Source organism: Onychostoma macrolepis, chromosome 18, assembly GCF_012432095.1.
Source record: "Onychostoma macrolepis isolate SWU-2019 chromosome 18, ASM1243209v1, whole genome shotgun sequence".
NCBI classification, from domain to species: domain Eukaryota; kingdom Metazoa; phylum Chordata; class Actinopteri; order Cypriniformes; family Cyprinidae; genus Onychostoma; species Onychostoma macrolepis.
Genome location: NC_081172.1, coordinates 28,876,266 through 28,899,755, shown reverse-complemented (window position 1 = coordinate 28,899,755; position 23,490 = coordinate 28,876,266). Strand labels below are relative to the sequence as shown.

The following is a 23,490-nucleotide window of genomic DNA, read 5'->3' as shown; positions in this document are numbered from 1 at the left end:
GTGAAAACATTTTTCTCAGGGAAAAAGATTTACAATGTTTCAATTAAAAATTAATAAATAATTGTAAAAGTGTATTGTTTTGTGGGTTTATTTTTTTATATTTTTACCTGAACATTGGTGCAGTGTTCACCAGTTGAGGGAGTTAAATTCACTCTTTAAAATTTGCAGTGTAGGTATATGTTTTAATCTGCATTACCATTTTAAAATAAGTATTTACAATATTTACATTAAATCAACATTAAATAAATACACTGGGTGTGTAGGATTAATCACCATAAAGTGTTAAATGTGTATACTTGCGAGTAATAATTTCTTACCACCCTTAGTGATTAAAATTAAACACTAACACAGTGTTTGTATAATAAACACTTTCGTCAGTGTTGTTTTAACACTAGCAAAGATGGACCTGTATGTTCACCCGGAAAGTGTTCATTTTAACACCCATGGTTACAAATCTCCCAACATATTTTTGCTGGCGGCACAAGGGAGGGGCTAGCAGGTGCTCCAGCACCCCCATAGTTTAAGAAAGATTCAATAATACAAAAACATCTGTCTACTTACACATGCATAACTCGTGCAATGGAATATGTGAGGTGATTTGCAGTCGCACATTTCGTAATGTCACAGCATTTTATTTAAAAAAATGGATCGGTTCCTTGCGCCAAGTAGGCTAGGCCAGCCCCCGACTATGGATTTTTCTAGTAAACTAGTCGAACGTTTATATTAAATATATTAATATAATAACCTACTAAACCATCTTTTAATAAGTATTTAGGCGTATTATAGCCTACATTCCGCGCTCAAGCGTGCGCATAAAGCTTGCTGCAAAGCACCAGCAAAAGTAGCTAATAATTATGAATGCATCGGGGAAAAAGAAGACATTTTAATTATTTATTACTAAAATAGTGCTTTCTCAGTTAGTGTCGGCTGCAAACGCCGGCGCTGACTCTCCATCTCAACAGTATGCTAATGGACGTGCACATTTTCATACGGACTACATAATTAGAGAATATTTGTTTTTTTATTTGAATTAGTTCGTAGACATTTCAAGCTTTTTATAGATTTGTTTCAGTTTAGTTTATGTCTGTGAGCCGGTTCATTGTTGCGACGCGCTCCATCCACAGAGACTGCATGAGACGACAGAAAGCACATCCAAAAATGAATAAGTATTTTATGTTCTTTCCGCAGGAAAAAAAAAAAAAAAGATTGCGCGGGCGCCCCCATGTCATAAATTAAGCGCAATAGGCCTTCCGCCTACTACTCTCCTCATAAATACTTGAAATACACCTACAGCGATTTTATTATTAATATAATAATAATGATAATAATAACCTGTTTTGGTCATATTTACTATATTGCCCAGCTCCCCCTGTCATTGATCTAGCATCCTCTGAGCACCTGCATATTATAAATGTTACCTTATGCCAGAAGGTAGCGAACAGTTACTGTTAAAATGTAATGTAAAATGTCTAATTCATTCAATCAAGAGATTCGTTCAAAAACGAAACAAGTTCATATATTTCAAATAATATTTTACATATTTTTATTTTAATTGGCTCATTTATAAAATTTTACACTCATTTAAATAAAACATTTTGTAAGACACCTAAGTGAATTAGCCTATGTATTATTTTGTATTTGTCTAATGTTTTGCTTCAGAATCTTGGGAGAACCGTGATCTCTATTCTAAAAGTCAATTATCCAGAGTCTTAATAAATAGGCTATCTAGCATCTAATACTAACTGTTTGTAATATTAAAATGTAGACTAGGATGTAAAAGGTACAATCTTACACTCTTTATTTAGTACAATAACAAGGATTTGGTACATTTATAATGCATTATAATGCTACTTCTAATCCATCGTGCCAGTGTGCGAAGTCTCCAACCCCCCTCCTTTATATATATGCTTTTTGAAAATCTGTTCTCAATCTGACATGAATTCAACATCCTTCACTTCTTCAATAGATTTTCTGTTGGTGTTAAAATTAGCTGTATTGGTTGTAATGCGCAGAAGCTGAACTGCAGTTTCCGGTGAGACACTGTGATTCCACCACAACTGAAACAGTTCACTCTTATCTGGGTTGCTGTTTAGTCTCATGAAAAAACTATTTAAAGGGGTGGTTTACTGCTTTTTTTCTTTGCTTGATTTTGTTTATGGGGTGCAATATAACATGTCTTCGTGTTTCGTTTGTTAAAAAACGCCTTATTTTTCATATATTTCACCTTTATTGTAAACCGCTTTCTCCTCTGTCATTTGAAAGACCGGTTGACTTCCTGATTCTATGAAAGCACTCCCTCAGAAACAGGCAATGGGCTCAGATTGGTTAGTTGGGCCGGTGTGTTGTGATTGGCTAAACTGCGTACTGCACATTGTCCGGAAACTTCACGCCCATTACCTTCACGGGCGACAGTCGCATGTGCTCCGGTCAAATGTAAATAATGGTGTCAATATTGCCGTATCAGTTTGAGCCAGAATCAGACCCAGAAAGCGGTAATGAAGAGAGTCAAGCAGAACTTACGCAAGCACGGCTCTTACAAAACGTTTCTGAATGAAGTTTGCTGTTGTGATTACATATAATTAGTTCATATAAGTTCGTAGACGTTTGTCTTATACACACAAAATAGCATCGAACTAACTGGCTACTATTACCAAACAGCGTTGGCTTGTGTTTACGTTCTTGATCAAATCGAAAAATTACGTCATAAAGTATACATGGAAAATACATTTACAAAATTAGTACATATTACAAATTCAGGTCCAAAATGTTTGTACGCATTTGTCATAGACACACGAAATAGCATTGAACTAACTGGCTACTAAAGCCAGTGTTGGCATTTGTTTACGTCCTTGATAAAACTAAAACATTACGTCTGAAATTATACATGCAAATACATTTAAAATTATGAAATCTTACTTACAGGTTGTGGCCCAACAACTGCTGCCTCTGGTTTTAAAGTTGGAACTGCTCCATGTTTTAGTAATAGTTTCTGTATGAATCCGGCATTGAACTCGTGTAGATTCTGGAAGCTGTCTTCCGTAAAATGCGCAGCACAGAGAGCTAAATTAGGATTGTAATTGTCAGGAACATAATCAAACATAAATTTTAACCATTGTTGACGAACTACAGCGTCCGTAGGAAGCCTGAACACAGAAGACCTGACAGCTGGGTGAAAATAACACCGTTTCGACGGCATGGCTACAACTCTCCACTATAACTCTTCCTCTTCGACAAAGCCGCAGAACATGGCCTTGCCCCCTCTTTTGCATGTTCCGGAGGGAGGGGTTGATGCAAATTTATGGGTTTGTTACGTATGCAACCCAGGAAGTATCTCGTTGTAGTCCCATATGAGTCGTTTTTGTAGGCATTAAACTTCCTGATTTTTAAAAGACGATATCTCCGCTTACGTTGAACTTTCAGCGCAGCAACTTTGCAGATACTGTTCATGCACCAACAGCAACATTACACACTATTTAAAATGAAAAAAGTGAAATCGCAGTAAACCACCCCTTTAAGGTAAACTATAACATTTGTTTTAAATTGTTACAACTGTCAAGACAAACAGACAACAAACAACGCTTACAGGTGCATCTCAATAAATTAGAATGTCGTGGAAAAGTTCATTTATTTCAGTAATTCAACTCAAATTGTCAAAGTCGTGTATTAAATAAATTCAATGCACACAGACTGAAGTAGTTTAAGTCTTTGGTTCTTTTAATTGTGATGATTTAGGCTCACATTTAACAAAAACCCACCAATTCACAACAAATACACCAATTCACCCACCAAATCTCAACAAATTAGAATACTTCATAAGACCAATAAAAAAAAATGTTTTAGTGAATTGTTGGCCTTCTGGAAAGTATGTTCATTTACTGTATATGTACTCAATACTTGGTTGGGGCTCCTTTTGCTTTAATTACTGCCTCAATTCGGCGTGGCATGGAGGTGATCAGTTTGTGACACTGCTGAGGTGGTATGGAAGCCCAGCTTTCTTTGACAGTGGCCTTCAGCTCATCTGCATTGTTGGTCTGATGTCTCTCAGCTTCCTCTTGACAATACCCCATAGATTTTCTATGGGGTTCAGGTCAGGCGAGTTTGCTGGCCAATCAAGCACAGTAACACCATGGTCATTGAACCAGCTTTTGGTATCTTTGGCAGTGTGGGCAGGTGCCAAGTCCTGCTGGAAATAGAAATCAGCATCTCCATAAAGCTTGTCAACAGAAGGAAGCATGAAGTGCTCTAAACTCTCCTGGTAGATGGCTGCGTTGACTGTGGACTTCAGAAAACACAGTGGACCAACACCAGCAGATGACATGGCAGCCCAAATCATCACTGACTGTGGAAACTTCACACTGGACTTCAAGCAACATGGATTCTGTGCCTCTCCAGTCTTCCTCCAGACTCTGGGACCTTGATTTCCAAATGAAATGCAAAATTTACTTTCATCTGAAAAGAGGACTTTGGACCACTGAGCAACAGTCCAGTTCTTTTTCTCCACAGCCCAGTTAAGATGCTTCTGATGTTGTCTCTGCTTCAGAATTATATATATTGTACGAGTATATGTATAACCTCAAAGCTAATACACATTGAATAAAAGCAACAAAACAAAAGTTTTGATTTGAAATTCTTTGATTTCAAAACAATGTTTCATTTCAGTCTGCATTGTGCCTGTTGTGAGAAAATTATCATAAAACTAAAAGAGTACATAAGTTCACAGCTCATTTATCAATGCATTTCAGGAAACAAGCCAAGATTAGAACATTTATGCCAATGTGTCTGTAAGTGCAGCGAAAAGCCAGCAGCTTCAAAGTCATGTGAAGATGAGAAGACTGGCACCATTAACCCTGAACACACATTCAAACAGAATATCCCCGACGAAAGCATCTACGCAAACTATTGAAGTGAAAAGTAGCATGTTTTAAACACCCGTTCATGGATTACCAATGAACAATTAGTCCCTGCATGTCAGTAGTGATCATTTTAATCAGTATTAACATATGAACACTTCCCAAAAATTATGATGTTTAGAACTATATCCCTGCTACTTCCTTTTTTCAAAGAATGGAAATTCTCCAATACCTCAAAGACTTCTGCTTTCCTGTCTCAAACTTCTGTAACAAAAGAGTCATTTGGAATTCTTAAAGGCACAGAAGTGCTGATTGTGATCAAGGCCTGTAGGCCAACATGTGACATCAGGGGTCTGCTAATTGTCACACCTTTAAGCTTTGCTATTCTGATTGGTCAGTTTGAATGTCTCACATTTGGGTTTTAGTCTCATGGTCAAGAAGACGATGACTGTAACTGTTGCTCTGTCTCTTTTCTTGCCTGGCAATCTCTCTTCACTGGGGCTCTCTCCCTGTCTCTTTCTATTTCTCTCTCTCAATTCAATTCAGTTCAATTAAGCTTGTTAGATTTTGCTGTATTTGGCTAAACAGTATTTTGGGTGACTCGCCAATGTACTAGACTTCTCTTATACATAAAATAAGTAAGCTTGACCAAAGTTCTTGTGGGTAGAAGAATTTATTGAAAGTAGCAGTGTAGCAGGTCTTCAGTGATGTTAGCAGGTCATCCTTCAAACAGTCTTCAGCCTTGTAAGGGTCCTAGCTTCTTCCTAGTTTCTTCCAAAGTTCTGCCTGTACGACAGAACTTTATACCTAAAGACAAATGGCTAGAAACAATAGATACTGTCAGGACCTCCCGCTGGAGATCCTGCAGTCTACAAGAAGTTCTCGAGGAGTACTGTTATTCTAAATGTATGGACCATATGGTTCACACCTTTACAGACAGTTCCTGTTTATTGCATCTGTGACACAGTTACAATGTAAATGCATCTGACTAAAGATACATAATCTTTCAAGCTTTTAGCATGACTGTGTAATACAATGTTGCCAAAGCATTAACATTAGTGCTGTCAATCAATTAAAATTTTTTAATCGCGTTAATCACAGTCATGGACTGTTAATTGTGATTAATCACAAATTTAAAATACTAGGATTTACCTGTAAATGTATTGAAATAAAGAAATGCATGACAAACTAGTTTAAGGAAACAGAACCTTTCACACCTCCGCCAGATATGAGACATAATCCTTATTATTCTTTTATCATTATTCTTTTGTTTTTATCCAGCCATTATCAGCCTTTAAACTGGCAATAAAACGTTTACCAAGCCACATCGCTTCAATCCCAGTATACATTTACCCAACTATTATCAAAAGTATTTCTAAATAAATACAACAAAACATTTTCTTGCGACCTTATGTGAAGTATTATGACAAAATGCATTATGAAGAAGAATTGGACCTGTTCTGCAGGTGCATTAGAGCTAATATTAGCATCATGCTTCATAAGACAATTTATGAGATTAATAGTACACTTTTACTCAGAACTCACTTCAAACCACCATCAAGTGTTTGTAATAATTTCCTTTTGCAATCACATGTGGAATTTGTTGTTTACTGTTGTTAAAATATGCTATTTATAGCCTTTTATGTCGCTGCACAAATTAGCATTTCAGATGTACACATTCAACTCCAGAAAATCACATTGTGTGTTTATTATTTTATATAATCTATAGTGGCTGTTGTCATGTTTATTTCTGCTGTGTAAAAGCCTTAACATGTGCTCTGGCTGAAACTCACGATGTTTGTGATGTTACAACCGCCTCTCCATTCTTAAGTTGCCAGATATACATTCCAAGTATAATACACATTAGTAAAAGGATCTATTTTTATTTTTATTTGTCTATATACACTTTGGGCGGCCGCGGTACATTATAAAAGTAACCCAAAAAACCGCAACCCATGGCTCTCTCTGTAATTTTTTATTTTAAAATCTAATGGTTTCCATCAGAGACCATGGAGATTAGAAAGAGTAAATTCAGAAGGTGTTACTCTCTGTTATGCATGTGGAAAAGCTGGTCACATTGCCAGGCATTGTCAAGACAATGAGAGACCTCATCAAAGCTTTGTTTGTCATGCATGTGGAAAGGATGGTCACATAGCAAGGCATTGTTTGGAGAAAGGTAGGAAAGATCAGGAAGTTGGTTGTTTTGCTTGTGGAAGGATGGGACACGAGGCAAGACAGTGTCACTTTTCACACAAAAGAAAGATGGGCTACCATGATTTGCTTAAGAAGATAGGCAGTTTAGAAACCCAGTTGGCACTGTTGAAAGGAAATCAGTAAGAAGCCATTCACACCTTGCCAGACACAGCACTGCATTAACAACATGACTGTAGTTCAGTCACAAGCAGATGCTGATGTGAATTGGAGGAATTGTTTTATGATAGTATTATATTTTAGAAAAATATGTTTACTATCAAAAGGGGGGTGATTCTTTATAATGGCATTGATATTGGTGATTCTTTATAATTTATGATAAATGTGTTAATGGCATTGATGTTTAAATGTAATTCATGATAAATGATTTAATTGCATTCTGTGATTTAAATTTCTGTAACAACGTTTTAAATGTGAAAAGATTCTTGTGGGGGAAAGGTGGGGGCAACCTCTTCTTTTTTTATCTTGTTTCAGGTATATGCTTGTTTGAAACGTGTAACATGGAGAAAGATGATCCAGTCATCTGAAGGACAAGAAGGCCAGCAGAACTAGTGGAGCCAGGGGACTTCCACAAGAAAAAGGACTTCTTAAAGAACAGAATGATCATCAGAACCAACAACCTACAAGATTCAGAACTCCAAGTCTAAAAGATTTGGTGTACATAATAATGTTACAATTAATGCCTCAGACTTGTAGGCCTAGAGCATTTACAGTACATGACATAAATGATATTTTCTAACAATAAATGCTTTCTATTAATATTATAAATGTATTATTATTGTTTTTCATTATAAAATAACAGTAAAAATTGTTTGCAACAAAACTTACGAAAATTATTTTTAATGTAATGTTTATTTAACCAGGAAGGTAAGTTTATATATATATATATATATATATATATATATATATTAGTCATACACAAAGCCGGACGGTGCAGAAAGTGCAAGACGGACTCATATAGAAGTAATAACTTACAACTTAGGAAATCCCTAATATGGACAAAAGCGTCCAGCTATCACTGTGTTTTCTGAATAAAAGGCAGAAACCTTTGGAAATGTGAAGACATTAAACACACGATTGCCACAATATATGGTTTATTTGTGCTTTTTTTCAGTCATCTCCAGGTAATAAAGTATATGAACAATTCAGTGCTACTTGACATAGCATTTATTACAGTACAGAAACTATTCTGCCTTATATGTGATAAAAATGAAAAAAAGTGTTTGTAGTACATTAACAAATAATTTATTGTTTATTGTCCAACAGTGTATCTAAGCCAATTAAAAGAAAGAAATAAGAGAAAAAAATAAAGTTTCCTATATTCCTAGTATGTATATATATATATATATACATATATACTGTATATATGAAGTGGTATGAATACTTTCACAAGGCAATGTGTGTGTATATATGTGTGTGTGTGTGTGTGTGTGTGTGTGTGTGTATATATATATAACATTTATGTCCCCCTCACTTCTGAAATGATGGGTATGCACCTGTATATAGTATACACGTGCTTATATACTGTCTATACAGCTAAACACTCCTTATGTGTATGTTCTTTATGGGAAAATGCTTATGCAATTTAGCTTATTAGATTCATATTCTGGTCGCAGCAGAAACCGCGACAAACGATCGTGACTCCTGGCACGAACTCTGGCAGCTGATACATAAAAATGTACAATAATAATAAAAATAATAATAAATAACACACCTGTGGGAACTTTGCCTTAATATTTTAAAACACCATCGCTCGCCACTGAGAACAGGTAGTTTTTACCGAACAGCAGAAACGGCGAGAAAAACCGTGGCAGGTGCCACGAACGACCAGTGGCAGCTGCCACGAGAAATATGGCAGCTGCCAGAAATGGCCTGGCAGCTGCCGTGGCACCTGGGGATGCCACCGGAAGTGGCGCTGCGACCTGCCACTGTCAGGGAGAGCGCCAGCTCCTGAAGGCAGAGTGAGTGAGTTTTTGGATATGGTAAGATTAAATTTATTTTAGTGAACAAAGTACCACATTTCAGGTATAATTTTGTTAGGGTGGGTACACAAAATATATTTTATCCTTGCTTCTAGGAAATCCTCAATCTATATGCTTTCTAACAGCTTCATGTGACTATAAACATTTAATTTTAACGTGACGTTAAGCACTATGCATCATTAAAGTTTCACTTTCACCACGTAAAGCCGGTAAATGTGGATTAATCATATTATGAGTTCACCTTATGGTCCTAATTAACCCAGAGTCACTGTATCAGTAAGCGATAAAACAGCATCTTCCATCCGAATTGTGTTGCATTTTGGGGCAAAGCAAAAAAAACATTGTCAAACAACAATATAAAATGCAGGAAACTATTCATTCTACAATTAATTGAATTAAATTATACTACAACTGGAAAATACTATAAATTGATAAACTGTTCGGCGTGATGAAGTTGTATGAAGTTGTCGCCTGTAGTCCCATTTAGCAACTTGTTAACCATCTTTTTTAAGAAACATAACGGTTTAAAAAAATCACGAGTGGGGTGTACTGGTGTGTTTTATGTTGTAGAATAAAATGTGAAAGTATCTTGAGCCTGTGTAAACCACGGATCTTATTTAAGGTATTTAACCAAAATCCCATTCAAAAAACCCATTGACTCTGGGACAATGGAACCGGAAGTGCTAAAATACTAACTCGCTTTCGGGTTTTCGCCTACAAAGTGACATCATAGTTCCACCACTTTGATGCCACACGTGACAGTGACGTGGCGTCAGTTCAAGTCAGACGAAATTTCTAACCGTCATGCACTGTTTCAAGTCAGCCGCCGATCGGTCTAAAGGGACTTTGGCAGGGTGCTGCATGAAGTCGAACACACCTAAAAACATTTCAACTTTTCAGAATGCTGCAAACGCACCGCGGGTCACGTGACAAGAACCAACCAACCAGCTTCATCCTTTCCCGTAACAACATTAGAGGTGTGTTCGACTTCATGCAGCGCCGCACAGACCTATCGGCGAGAGCATCCGCTTGCAGTCGGGGGCGGAATTGAAAGCGGAGGTATTGGGGGTAGTGATGCTCTTGCGGTGTTTGGATACTCTTATCACAGATGAAGTGATTAACATGCTATATTTGTCAAATGCACGGATGTTTTAGAAATGTTTTCATGAGCAACAGAAACACTTTTTATATACTGCTTAATACAGGGCCATCTGTTCAAGAATAAGTTCAACATAAACATACATTTAAATACCAATAAGCGTTTATCAGTGTTTTTTATTAAATGTGACTCAATATAACATTGTGACTATACAGTAAAAAAAGCTTTTAATGTTCTAAAAACAGATTTGTGGGCAGTATTTTTTTTATTATTATGCAAAAATTATACAAAGGTTTGTACAAGCATATACAACTCACAACAAGTACAAAAACAAATAAACATTCATGAGAATATGTAAAGTGAAACAATTCATGCCAGGGATAAAATTACAACAATTTAAAGTAACAAAAATAAGCTTAATAGATCTTTCTTGCTTTTTTGTTCTTAATTGTATCTAATGTAGTACAATATTGTTTAATCTCTTTTTATAAAATGTTCAAAGTTTGGCTTAGCTTCCATTTTTTCACACGATTGTGATATTCTCCTAGTAAAATAAGATTTGTGAACTGTATAGGGGATGGGGGCGTGACGTCACTGCTCTAGCGCCACGGTGGCTGATGGGAAAAATCGCCATTTTGTGAGGCCACTTGTTGCGACGCGCCGAGGAAGTTGTAATATGAATCTGTTTTAAATAGGCTACAGAAATTGAATAAAGTGTAAATCAACATATTAAAGTTATTCAACAAAACATTATTTAGTCAAGAGCAGTGAGGGATTTCTTCTGTCTTTTGTTGTTTGATTAACATTAATGACAGACGGCACAGCTTTATTAGGCTGCTGTCACAAGACCTGTTTCACGGATCCAATACTTATACATATGCGTTTTCTTTCGCAACTTAAGACAAAACTGACAATGCTTATGAGGATACTCGCCAGGATGAACATTTTGACATAATTTTGTGTGTATTTGGCCACTTAAGCGCAACAAGCTGTGTTTGTTTGTTCGCAGCGCAGCGCTTTGGGTGTGACTGCAGCGCACAGAAAAGCGCCTCTGGAGCGCACGAGTACAGAAAGACTTAAAAAGACGTGCAAATAATACATTTCTGTGACGACACAACAATGACCGATTAGGCAATTGACAATTCTGTCAACTGTACCGAAACGCGAGCTAAAGTCTTGTATCGCAGCGTGCAGCAGATGTGAAGAGAAGGTCAAAGAGAGAGGACGAGGTTCAGCTGAATCACTCGCGCTGTTTTCAAATGACTGGTTGTGTGAATTTATTTACTCATCTAACCTACACGCTATAATGAATAAATGTTTTGCACGAATTTCCCTCATTTTAAAGTCGAAAGCTGCGGGAATATATGCGCAATCCAAACTGAAATTCAGGACCTGATTAAGCATAATTATACTGTACATAGAATTGTGAAACATGACTTTTCCAAAACTTTCTGGCTTTATTTATTTTTCCAAAAGTTTACAGGCCTGGAAATTGCTGTTTTAAAATTCCATGACTTTTCCAGGTTTTTCATGACCGTATATGAACCCTGAATGTGACGATCGGGTGCGGTTATCTAAATCAAAATCAGGCAAAAATATAGGTGTGGGTGGTTGGCCATCTTTTCCAGGTACCGTTTTCTTGCGTCCGTTAGAAGTTTGTCTCTGTATAGTACATTTTGTTCTTTTAATCGACTTTTCAACATTGTTTTTCATGTGGTTGTTTTAAGTCTCGCCCGATGTGGCCTCACAATATGGCGGCGCCCTCTTGTTTACGTCCCAGAATGCACTGCGCAGTGACGTCGGTTGCCAAGGAAGACGTTAGAAACACACGTCATTGTTGTCATGTGGTGAATTTGGCCAATCATGAAACAGTTGTGTTGTCATCAGCGCTCCCGCAGTCGCTCTGGAGAAACTGCGCGAGCTGAGTGAGCCGGCTGCTCTCGAAACGCTATCCCGGTACTTTGATGCCACACGTGACAGTGACGTGGCGTCGGCGTCGGCGCCGGTTCAAGTCGGGTGTGTCTCACTCGTCCTTAAAAGTGAAGCTGCGGGCTCTTTGATCGCCCCCTGTGGGCTGGCTGCAGTACAGGTTATAAACCCGCCCTCTCCATGTAAACGAATGGGACTTCAGTCAAAATAAAAAAATTAATTACACTTCTAATACAATATTCTGAAATATGGTTTTGGTCATTTAAGGTAGTTGTTATCACGCTGATATATGTTCAATTGTTCGTTTTTGTGATATATGTTTGATTTTAGCTAGTAATTTGATGCTATAAAAACGGGGCGTGTCGTTATGGTTGATTGGGTCTGCGGGAGTTTGGGCGGGAGTTTGATTCCGCGGCTCCACCTCACGACACTACTGCGCAGACTCGGGCTCCAAACGAATCTCTACTGCGCAGACTCGGGCTCCAAATGACGTAATTTACTCAAGATGGCAGCGGCCATACTGAGATGTATTCGCTTCACTTTTCTATAGTGGAAGGAAGCGGAGACGCGTCTTCCATCTTTTTTACAGTCTTTGGTTCAAGTCGGACAAATTTTCTAACCGGCATGCACTGCTTCAAGTCAGCCACCGATCGGTTTTCATGGCGCCGCATGAAGTCGAACACACCTATTGAAAGCTCAGCCGGGAACAGCTGATCATTGCTGTACAGCCAGAGGCGAACCAACATGAAGTGGGGGCCCCAGGCAAAATTAATAGATGAGGCCCTTCTAAAAGATTATTTTGTTAATATATCTTTGTTACCTAGATATATATTTATACAACATACAAAAAGTAGTCAAAACACATAATATAACATAAATAGTTTATTTTTAAAACAAAGTGCTTATTCTTTAACAAAATTTTAATCAGGAACTTAAGGTGACAGGAACTTAAGTAATGCTCCTGCATGCAGAAGTATATGATTAGCATTTTAATTTAATCTTTTTAATTTAATTTAAAGTTTTAAAACTATTAGTTCATTGTTAGTTGACAACTAATTATGTAAACTCAACTAATTTACTGTATAAGAGCTAAATAAATAATGTCAACTAATTAAATGTAATGATATTTATTTATATTGATTCAAGAGCTCCCCACTGGCAGCAAGACACAGTACCGAAACTTGCCAAGTGGTGATGTGCGCGTCTTTCCGGTACCACCTATTCTGTTACAGCATATTAATACCTGCTAAATGCCATATAATACATGCTGCTGCTAAGTGCAACCCTAGCTAACCTGTTTCCCAGTAACCCTATTAGTAATTGGACTAGTAATTCATCTAGCAAATAATTAAACGAAAATAAGCTGAAATTAACAACAAAAACATGTGTGTCATATGATTATCATTAAGTCAATCTTATCTCCATCACTTAACTTACCGCTGTCATGTTTCCTCTTTTCCTCCTCTTCTTGCTTTTTTTCCGCTTTTGGCTGCCAGATGGATAAGTCCTTTTCATTTTTAAAATAGCCTAGTAAATGCATGAGTAAGTGCTGTGCCAGTTTGAAAACGGCGGCCGACGCATCACGAGGAAAAAGCAAGCACATCCAGCGTAAAGCGAGAGGGAGCCCCCTAGGGGGGATGCAGATAAATTGCTCCATGTTACGTGTATATTATTAATAATGACATTTCCGATTGTTCAAATGGTCAGCTGTCGGGGGCCCCCTCAAAAAGCGGGGCCCCAGGCAATTGCCTGCCTTGCCTGCCCTATTGCTACGCCTCTGTGTACAGGGATAGCCATTTTAAATAAATTTAGTAGCAGAGCGCAAGCGATTTTTAGCGCTGGAAATCCATTTATCTTTGCTGAAACTTCGTGTCGTCATGGAGAGCAGGGGTCTAGGTTGCTTAGCAACGGCAGACGCCACGGGAGCGCAAGCATAGCGCGCACTAGCGTTTTCCAAGCGTTTTTAGGCGCGACATGTGAACGGCCCCACGCTACTATTTGAATCTTCTGCTTTTCGAACGCTGAATTGTGATAAAGGCTTAAAAGTGTTTTTTTTAAGCAATCAGAAATCTCAGGGGGCCGGACATGTAAATGAGGGGGCCTAGGCCCCACATGCCCCCTCGTGGCTATGCCACTGCTTCAGTCAGAGCCATGTGAAGATGAGAAGACCTGCACCATTAACCCTGAACACATTCAAACAGAATCTCCCCGACGAAAGCATCTAGGCAAACTGTTGAAGTGAGAAGTAGCATGTTCCAGAAATATTTTTCTCATTCATTTTTCCCATAAAGATTTTTAAAAGGTCTTTGTTAAAGTGTTATAATATGAACCAAGCCAAGCAGATATGTTTAGAATCACAACATTAAAAACTTTTATTTGATGTAAAAAAGTAAATGAATATCAAGACAAAAAGAAAACAGTAAGACTGTGTACTTAATTTTAGTGAGGGAAAGAACTACAATCCCATGAAGCGGCACTAAAAAAGATAGAGAATTATAAAACTATTAATTTAAAGTTGTTGGTTGTGTCTGTAAAACCAATATTTAAAGTTCATTGCAAAATATGTATAGGCCTATATATATTCAAATATTTACTGTAAGTATTTTAAAGAGACCAATTCAATTCCATCATTTGCAGTGCTTCATGGGAGTGGGTGGAGCTAAGGATCTCCATTGGCATGCTTTGCTAGCTGCGACTGTCTAATTGGTGGGGTTTTACGTAATAAGATGGGTTTATCAAAAAATAAGCCAGGCACTCTCAGATCTGCCCCAATGGCTCTCACTTAGAGTACGCTGCGGTTTTTCACTATCGATTTACATTGTGAAATTGTGGAGTGCTCTAGAAGTGGGGAGGGCTCAGGCACAGGGCCTGTTCAAATACCCACACTTGTCTTAGACACTTGAGAGCACATGCACGCAACAGGAAGTGCGCAAGACACTTTCAAGCCAAAGTGCATTGACCTTAACACACACTAAACACACACTCCGGTGTGATATTCGAGGATAAGTGTATCCCATCATGCATCATGTTCAGGACATAAATTGTGAGACTTTTTAAAAGACTTGTGGTTTTCATACTCAATTGAACACTCCAAACACAGGAAATACATCATGTAACAAGGGTTCAAATGCAAAGACCACATGTTTGAGAATTTGTCTGCCGAAGCCATGCGTTAAATGTAAATACATTGTTCACTTTCTACTTAAAATAGTCTAGAAATTCTGAAAAATATTTGCTACACAATGTGGAACATGTTTACAATTTATTATCAGTTTAGTTTACATGTATATAGAGGTCTATGTTGTATGTCTATGTATTTTGTTGGAGTTTAAAGGGATATTTCACCCAAAAATTAACATTTTGTCGTCATTTACTCACGCTCAATTTGTTTCAAACCTGTATGAGTTTCTTTCTTCTATTGAACTCAAAAGAATATATTTTTAATAAATGTTGGTAACCAAACAGCTGATGGTAGCTGTTGTCTTCCATATTTTTTCCCATGTTCTTCCAAATATTTTGTGTGATTATTTGTAAGAAACGTCCATCAAGACATTTTTAAATTCAAAAAGTTGCTTCCACTTTTCCAGAACGTCTATTCAAAGCATTTGTATAATGTATGTATTTGTATAATATTAATTTATTATGAATTTAATCCATATTAAAATTCACTTTGCAGGGCACCTAAAAGCACTTGAGTCTTGAAAATTCTGGGGAATTACAGTAAATATTGTAATTCTTAAGCACCAGGAGGCACTGTAAGTAAAATAATAATTTCCTCACTCCACTGCCAAAAGGTTTTTACTTTTTTGATATTATAAGATATAAATCATGTACGATTTAAAATTGTTCATGATTTATATAGACTAAATGCAAAAATATCAATACAAAAACCAAAAACTTCAATGTAATTTCAAAAGCCAGTAATTCTAAGAATGAACATCTAGTTAATTAAAAAAAGGCAGTTTGCTTCATTTTTGCTGTATTTAACAGTGTAAGTCACCAATAATAATTATAGAACTATTAGCGTAAACGTCAGTGTGCAAATTACTGCAATAATTGTGCATTCTGTAATCGATAAAGCAAGACAAAAATTGATTGTTAACAGTTTTCAAGTTGCAGTTCCCCTAATAATTTCTTCAAATAATCTGAAGAAAATATGGATGCTATAAATACATTTATTAATGTCTCTGAGATTGCATGTCATAGCTCACACAACAGTTACAATTGGGGTGCTCATTCACACAATCTTAATGTTCTACATGAAGACAAAGACATTAGTAGGATCTATGTGGAAAGTGCAACATGCGCAATAAAATAAAAACCCAACCACTGGGAAAATTAACGAGCAAATGTTTAAAATCTTTTAAAAACTGCCTATATTCACTTATGAGAGATGCCTCTGTCAACAAGAAACAATGCAGCTGCAAAATCTGGCCACATAAAACCATATGCGCTTGACCTCGTTAAAATGTAATTACCTAACTTAATCATTAGCCTACAAATAACACAAAAAAGAAAGTACTGAAATCAATATGTCACTTTGATTACCGCAAAACTGTTCATGTAAATACAGAAAAGAAAACCAGATAACCAGATAACAACTAGATAACTAGTTATCTAGCAATATCAACTAGATAACTTTACCTAGTATACCAACAAAATAGTAACAGCACAGGCATCCCAAATATTCTGAATTAGTTCAACACTTTTGCAAGCAAACACTACGTTTCTCAGGGGAATGTAATACTTTTCCTAGAGAACGCAAAATGCAAATGTTTTGTTAGCAAACACAAAAGCATTTAAATATATTTTATAGATATTTTATTTTATCTATTCTCATAAGAGTTAAAGAATGCAGACTTGTCCATTCGTGTCACAATAATGAGTGGTTCACCCACAGCTTCCTCATTCCTCTGTCAGTGCCTGCTTCCTCCATATTTAGAATTAAATAAAAACGGTCAATTCTATAAAATGCTTGTTGAACTGTGAACTGCACTATGTTAGGTTTTTATTTCAGTTATAACACTCACTAAATAACTGTGAACTTAACATTGTTTCATTTGTGCAGTTCAATATAACTTGCACAGACACCTGGATACTGCAGAGTGAAAACAATATAACAGTCTAGACACATTAAATTACAGTTTAAGCATATACAGACTGAACCTCAAAAATATACAAAATTCATCTCATACTTTGTTATATTTTTTACATTTATCACAAGTAGACAAGGCACTCATGTATAAAGATGTCACAGATAACGATGGTAGTCACCCAACAGTTATCACAGATCACTATTCTGAGAAATGTTCCACGAAATGTGGTTCTCATGAACAGTTATTTCAAGCAATACTGTCACCCTTGCATTTCACTCACACACCAATCTCATTTCGCACATGCAAACTTGTTAAATAGTGTATCCGTCTTTCTCACAGAACATATTGTGCAGAATGCTTAAGTCAACAAGGTTTAAACTCCAGAATAGGTCCAAAATAGGACATACAGAGGTAGTGTGAATAAATACATAAGCTTCAGTAGTATTGCATATTCTAAGCCAGTTACAATCACACTGCAAGAATCATTGCTCAATTCAGATTTTTTGATCCAATCTGATTTTTATACGGCTGTGCACATTATCATTTTTAAATGTGTCAGATTCCAGTGTGAACGAATGACATAAGTCACATGAATTCAGATATGATTGTTCAGACTGCGGTCGTATAGTAAAACATTTGACCTGAATCGATTTAGGACCACATATGGTCCATAAAACAGAAGCAAAAAGATCAGATTCCATGTGGTTTGTGCATGAAATAAAACGATGTGGGTCACATATGGGAACCATTAAAAAAACAAGAACAACTGGGACACATTTTTGTAGAGTGAATGTAGCCAGTATAAGTTTGAATCAAAATACCCTCATGTCATGTCCAAACCTGTTAGACATCTTTCTGTGTGAACCACAAAACAGGGTATTTTGTATAATGGTAGCCATTAACTTCCACTGAGTATAGCAGTGGTTCCCAACCACGTTCCTGGAGGCATTTCAGGTATTGGAGTCTGAATTAATGAGCTGATGAACTGAATCAGGTGTGTTTGATTAAGGAGACAAGGAAAATATGCAGTGTTGCGGGGCCTCCAGGAACGTTGTTGGGAACCACTGGGGTAGAGTACATGACTTTGACTTTCTGGGTGAACTCTCCCTTTAAATTATTTAGGTTTGTGTTTCCATGAATGTCCTTCTTTGTTTTGATTTGAGGGTGTATAAAATAGTGCATTTTAAAATTGTGGTCCATTCAGCATACATCATGCCACTTCAATATACACTACCTTTATGTATTTTTTTGGAGCTCTAAAGATTTGGATTCTATTAATTTTCAGAAGAACAAAAACATCTGAAACATTCCTCAAAATGTGTGTTCCACAGAACAAAGCAAAGCTTGTTCTGTACGATTTTGGAATGACACGATGATGAGAGAATGATGATTAAATCAATTACCTATAATATTTAACCTTGCTCAGTTGCACAGAAACATAAGATATGATGGTGTTGGAGAACCACTTTTCTTTCAAGTATAATATTCAAAGAAAAAACAAAAAGAGTCTTATCCTTTAATGCTCAGCATTGTCTCCATGTTGCCCCCCAGAAAATTTCACCAGGTCATTCTTTTCCAACATGGGTTTTATCAAGCACTACAGCTGAACTCAATGCTGTTTAGTAGTTTACAAACATCAGCAGGTCAGCATGGCACTGTGCATATTTCTCCACAGTCTCATGGTCTGCTGAGGGTCACGCTGGTGCACCAGGAGCAGGTCTTTGTGTACACAGGGGTTCTCTCGGTCTTGTTCCCGAATGTCAAAGGTCTTGAAACTGTCGTGTTTCGTTGCAATGATTCCAAGTGCCTTGAAGCACATCCCATTGTAAACGTCATCAATTGGGAAAAAGGGTATGTAAAAGGAAACGTGATAAAGAGACGGAAGAAGGTTTCCAGAAAAAAGGAATCCGCCGCCACCAGCATAAGGAGGGTAAGGACCTTCATAGAACGACTGAGGAACATAATATTTAATTTTAGGGTCCCGTAACGGGCTGGCATCAGAAATTACCTGCCCGGTGTACAACGCTGTGGCCTGTTCTGGCTCCAGAGACTGCAGATGATTCAGTATCGCTTGAGTGTTAGCAAAAACATCATCGTCACCCTTAAAAACGAAAGACACGCGAGGACAGTTATCAAGCATCCACTTGATGAACACGTGCTCCTTGAGAGTCAGGTTGTAAAAGGAGTCATGAAAATCCCAGACGAGGAGATCTTGAAACTGCTGAGCTTCAAATGTAACCAGTTTGTCGAGATTGGGATCATCTGCAGATGATCGGCCCAGCAGAAAGACAATTCGTACCTGAAGTCCGTTTTCATACAAGCCTTCTCTTCCCCAGGTCTCTCGGACTGCTTGGCGCCTCTCGAAGTGCTTTGGAATAGATTTGATTGCAAAAAGTAAGAAAATTTGATCCGGTCTGCTCTCTGACGCACACTTGTCAGGCTGATCGATAAGAAGCGGTGGGTCTCGACACTCCATGCCTCTAAGGAAGTCTCCATAAAGGGGAGGGTACGACTGAATATCCTGAATGTTGGTTTGTAGCAACTCAAAACTCTCAGGCTGACAGTGAAACTTGTCACGTGGGTCTTTGCGTGTTTGATTGTCGATGGAGTCAAACTGCCTGAGGAGAGAATGAAGCTTCCGGTTCCAGAAGGCACCGTTTTTGGGAATGTCTTTTCTGAAAGTCTCAGAAATTGTTAGTGGTGGGAGTTCATATGGCATAGCACTTTTGGTTTTCTTTTTGATAGTGCTTATCACTACAGTTGTTGGTTTTCTAGGCGTGGCAGCTGGAACCGAAGGGATCTTAGCCAAGTCTTTTTGGCTGTGTTCCACATCCTTTAGCTTGGAAAAGAAGAGTACGACGCAAAAGCTGCTAGCTAGTGCTACGATTAGTAATTTCATGTACTTCTTTTTCATTTTACAACAACTCTGTTAGAAGCAGCACACTCTAGAGAAGCAAATAAGGATGTTGGTCTTTACAGGAAATGGTGGGGTTTGACACTACAGAATGTACTGGTGTTAAACATTCATCTTCCACTGAATTCAGTTTCTTCAATCATATTCCCATTGATGTCAAGTTCAGCTGTGAGCCTAGCAGACACAAGAAACAGTAACGCAAGTGAGATCACAAGAATGTGACAGTCAAACAGTAGTATGTGCAACTTTTTAAGTTATTTATATGAAAACATCACGTAGCATACCAAAAAACACCAGACGGTTTCCTCTGTGGTTTGTGTGGGTGACAAATGCTGTCGGTCTAAGTCTTGCTTTAACATTTACGAACTGGCTAACAGTTAAGATGAAGTTCACTCAAATTAAAATTCTGTCATCATTTACTAAACCTCATGTTAGTCCAAAGCAGCATGCATGCAATTCTTTCTTTAATTATATGGACAAAAGGAATCAAGATTTTTCAAAGTCTAGAAGTTAAATAAAACTGACTGAAACTGGTTATAGAGCTTTGTCAACTCCAATAATACCATACATCAAAATTATTACTACTACTAGTTTGTTCTTACTAGTGCTGGGCGGTATGACCAAAAATGTATATCACGGTATTTTTCAAAATTATACCGGTTTCACGGTATATGACGGTATTTATTTTTTTCATGCATGATCGGGTGTTAACCACATTTTCTACTGATTGAGAGAGGAAAAACTGCAGTAGATTGACTTAGAATGCCCTATTTTACTGTCATGATGAGCGAATATTGTAGAAAAATTCCACACTAAATAGTGACTAAACACGACCCATTAATACATGTTAACCAGGAGTCACTCTCATTTATAATCGCGACATCGTCTGATAAAATCAACATGCATCTAACGTTATACTAAAGAGCGGCTATATGCGGTGGTTTTGGCTATATTACTTTTTTGTCTCATGCAGCGCACTGCCTGCGTCTGAGTAAACTAAAAAAAAAAAAGTGCATAATATTAACAGACGAACTATGCTCATATTTATAATTCCAAACAGTCGCGGTACGGCCAAATGAATGCGTTGCTTCTCTGCCGCTCGCTGCACAGAACAGACGCAGAGAGACGCGACGCTGCGCCGGGAGTCAGATCTCGCGCTCGCGGGGCAGCACTGGCGACATCTTCCAACTGAACCATAGCTAAGGTTTATCCAAAACATTCGCTAGGTTTGTCAGTTTGTATATTCTATGGAATAAAAGCCGCTAAAAGGGTCTGAAAGTTGCTAAATATAGTTCTAAAGTCACGCTCGTGTGTGTGAGACGCGGGAGCTGGTGGCGGCGCGCGGTGGATATTGTGGATGAGTTCTTCTGTGTCATCACCTTCTACTAGTTCTACAGCTTCAGAACACGCTTAGTAACACATACAGCTGTGTTCTTGCCACAATGCAATAGTGAAAAGAGACCCCTCTCAAACCGTGTGTCGCGTTCCGAACGTTATTTAAATAACACCGGTATTGCGGTATTTTAAAAATTCATATCATAAGAAAAATAAACACCGGTATTCGGTATGAACCGGTATACCGCCCAGCACTAGTTCTTACTGTGCATAATTAAGACATTATTTTTGTACGTGGATCTAAAATTAAACACAACCTTTTAATTTATTGGAAAATTAGTCTCCAGTGATTAATTAAACAGCACAGGTTCTAAAATGAAGTACATTTCAGTCCCATGAGGACACTGCGTTGAGCTCAGGGACAGATGTTATACAGCACCTGAGAGAAAGAGACAGTGTACACTATATGGTCTTAAAACCCATCTAGATACTCCTTTAGTAAATATTCCCATTGTAAATAGATCATTGTCCTTCTGGAGGTGTATTCAGAATATTTTTTGATCTGGTGCGTGATTTATAAAGTTTAAGCCCTTCATCCTGATCTATTGCTTCAGCATTTGAAGTATACAGCAAAACTTGGCCTCATTTTTAATTAATAATGCAGATAAAATTATGTTTATTGTGGTTGTATCCCTAAGCCTTTCCGTTCGAGTATCATGTATAAACCACAGGCAATCAACTATGATTTATACCATATCTGTCTTGACTCATTAGTTGATATGAAATACTAAAAATGCATCCCCAAAAAAAAAAAAAAAAAAAAAAGCAAAATAATGTTTTTATTTCCAAATTTACGGCAAATAAATATTTATGGTGGAGTGATGCCTGCTGCTTATGTTAAACAGTATTCATATAACGCAGCATTACTTGTATTCCTCTCTTAACACAGGCTGCCTACATATTCGTGCATGCAAGTCAAAAGGCAACGCTTGAGACACAGCCCGTTTTTTTTTCTTTTTCCCCCAGTCAGATAATTCCTGAAACGGTCGTAGGCTACTATGAAACACGGGGATATTAGTTTAGAAACTGCACTGATTTTGTATGTTGACGGGGTAACACTTTAGAATAACGTGTTAACAAGTAACTATGCAGGAAGTTTGAAATAAACAGAGAACATCCATCCTTTGGTAAGAGTAGTAGCCGACTTATTTGGGGGATATCATATTCATAAATTAGTTTCCACAAAGAACCCAATTGTTCACTTTTAAGACGTTACTGTTGTGATTAGTAATTAATTGGTTATTATTTATTAATTGGTCATAGTTTGCAAGTAGTTCTCAATGAGTATATTTTTATTTAATAATTATCAAATATCTAATAAGGAACCTTTGTCCTAAATTTACTACTACTTACTGCTTAGTTAATCTTGCTTCTCTATTAATTAATATTATTAAGTTAAGTGTTAATGTAGTAGGTACTACATATTACTTCCTGCATAGTTACTTGTTAACAACGGACCATTATTCTAAAGTGTTACCGTTGACGGAAAACTAACACATTAACTTGTTAATTAAACATTAAAGCATAGTTTCTGCTAAAATACCTAAATAAGTAGATTTCTGAAAAAGAAAGAAAGAAATCAATTTCATAATTGTATAGTGGTTCCCTATTAATACATAGGCTACGTAAGATTTGAACACACGAATGTATCTATAGGCTCTACTATCTAGTAGCAAGTAATAGTTACTATAGGATACTATAGTATTCAGCATTATAGCTACCATTGCAAGTTTTGTCAGTTTGTTTGAAAATGACACTAACGTTGAAAACTTCTCAAGATTTTGAACAGAACGATGAGGAAAAGCATAACATGGCTTACCGTGTGAGCGTCTGTAAACATTCTTAGTCCAAACTGCTCGTCTTGACAAAATGAAACCACGTTATCACCCACCTCCAGAGAGTGCGTGCTGTTCCACTGCAAAAGCTTTAAAAACGCTACGTCGACCTGCCTCTTTTTTTCCATCAGCACCTCACTGTGATTGGTGCTCATCAGCCAACACACCTGAGCACTTCA

At 37.3% G+C, this 23,490-nt stretch overlaps 1 protein-coding gene across 2 annotated transcripts; it reads right to left on the bottom strand.

Moving 5' to 3' along the window:
- Positions 1 to 15,235: 15,235 nt before the first annotated feature.
- Positions 15,236 to 23,425, bottom strand: b3gnt2l (UDP-GlcNAc:betaGal beta-1,3-N-acetylglucosaminyltransferase 2, like). Of its 2 annotated transcripts, none has more exons than XM_058750593.1 (2): positions 23,296 to 23,425; positions 15,236 to 20,255 (listed from the first exon to the last, which is right to left on the bottom strand). In XM_058750593.1, exon 2 carries the CDS (start codon positions 20,079 to 20,081, stop codon positions 18,804 to 18,806), a length of 1,278 nt encoding a protein of 425 aa, XP_058606576.1. In that variant the 5' UTR covers positions 20,082 to 20,255; positions 23,296 to 23,425; the 3' UTR covers positions 15,236 to 18,803. The 2 variants fall into 2 exon arrangements, with proteins under 2 accessions (XP_058606576.1, XP_058606577.1); XM_058750594.1 differs by lacking the exon at positions 23,296 to 23,425 and adding an exon at positions 20,366 to 22,678.
- Between the last annotated feature and the right edge of the window lie 65 nt (positions 23,426 to 23,490).

Excerpts from the sequence above, each read along its gene's own strand:
- b3gnt2l (XM_058750593.1), bottom strand. The coding sequence starts at position 20,081 with ATGAAAAAGAAGTACATGAAATTACTAATCGTAGCACTAGCTAGCAGC.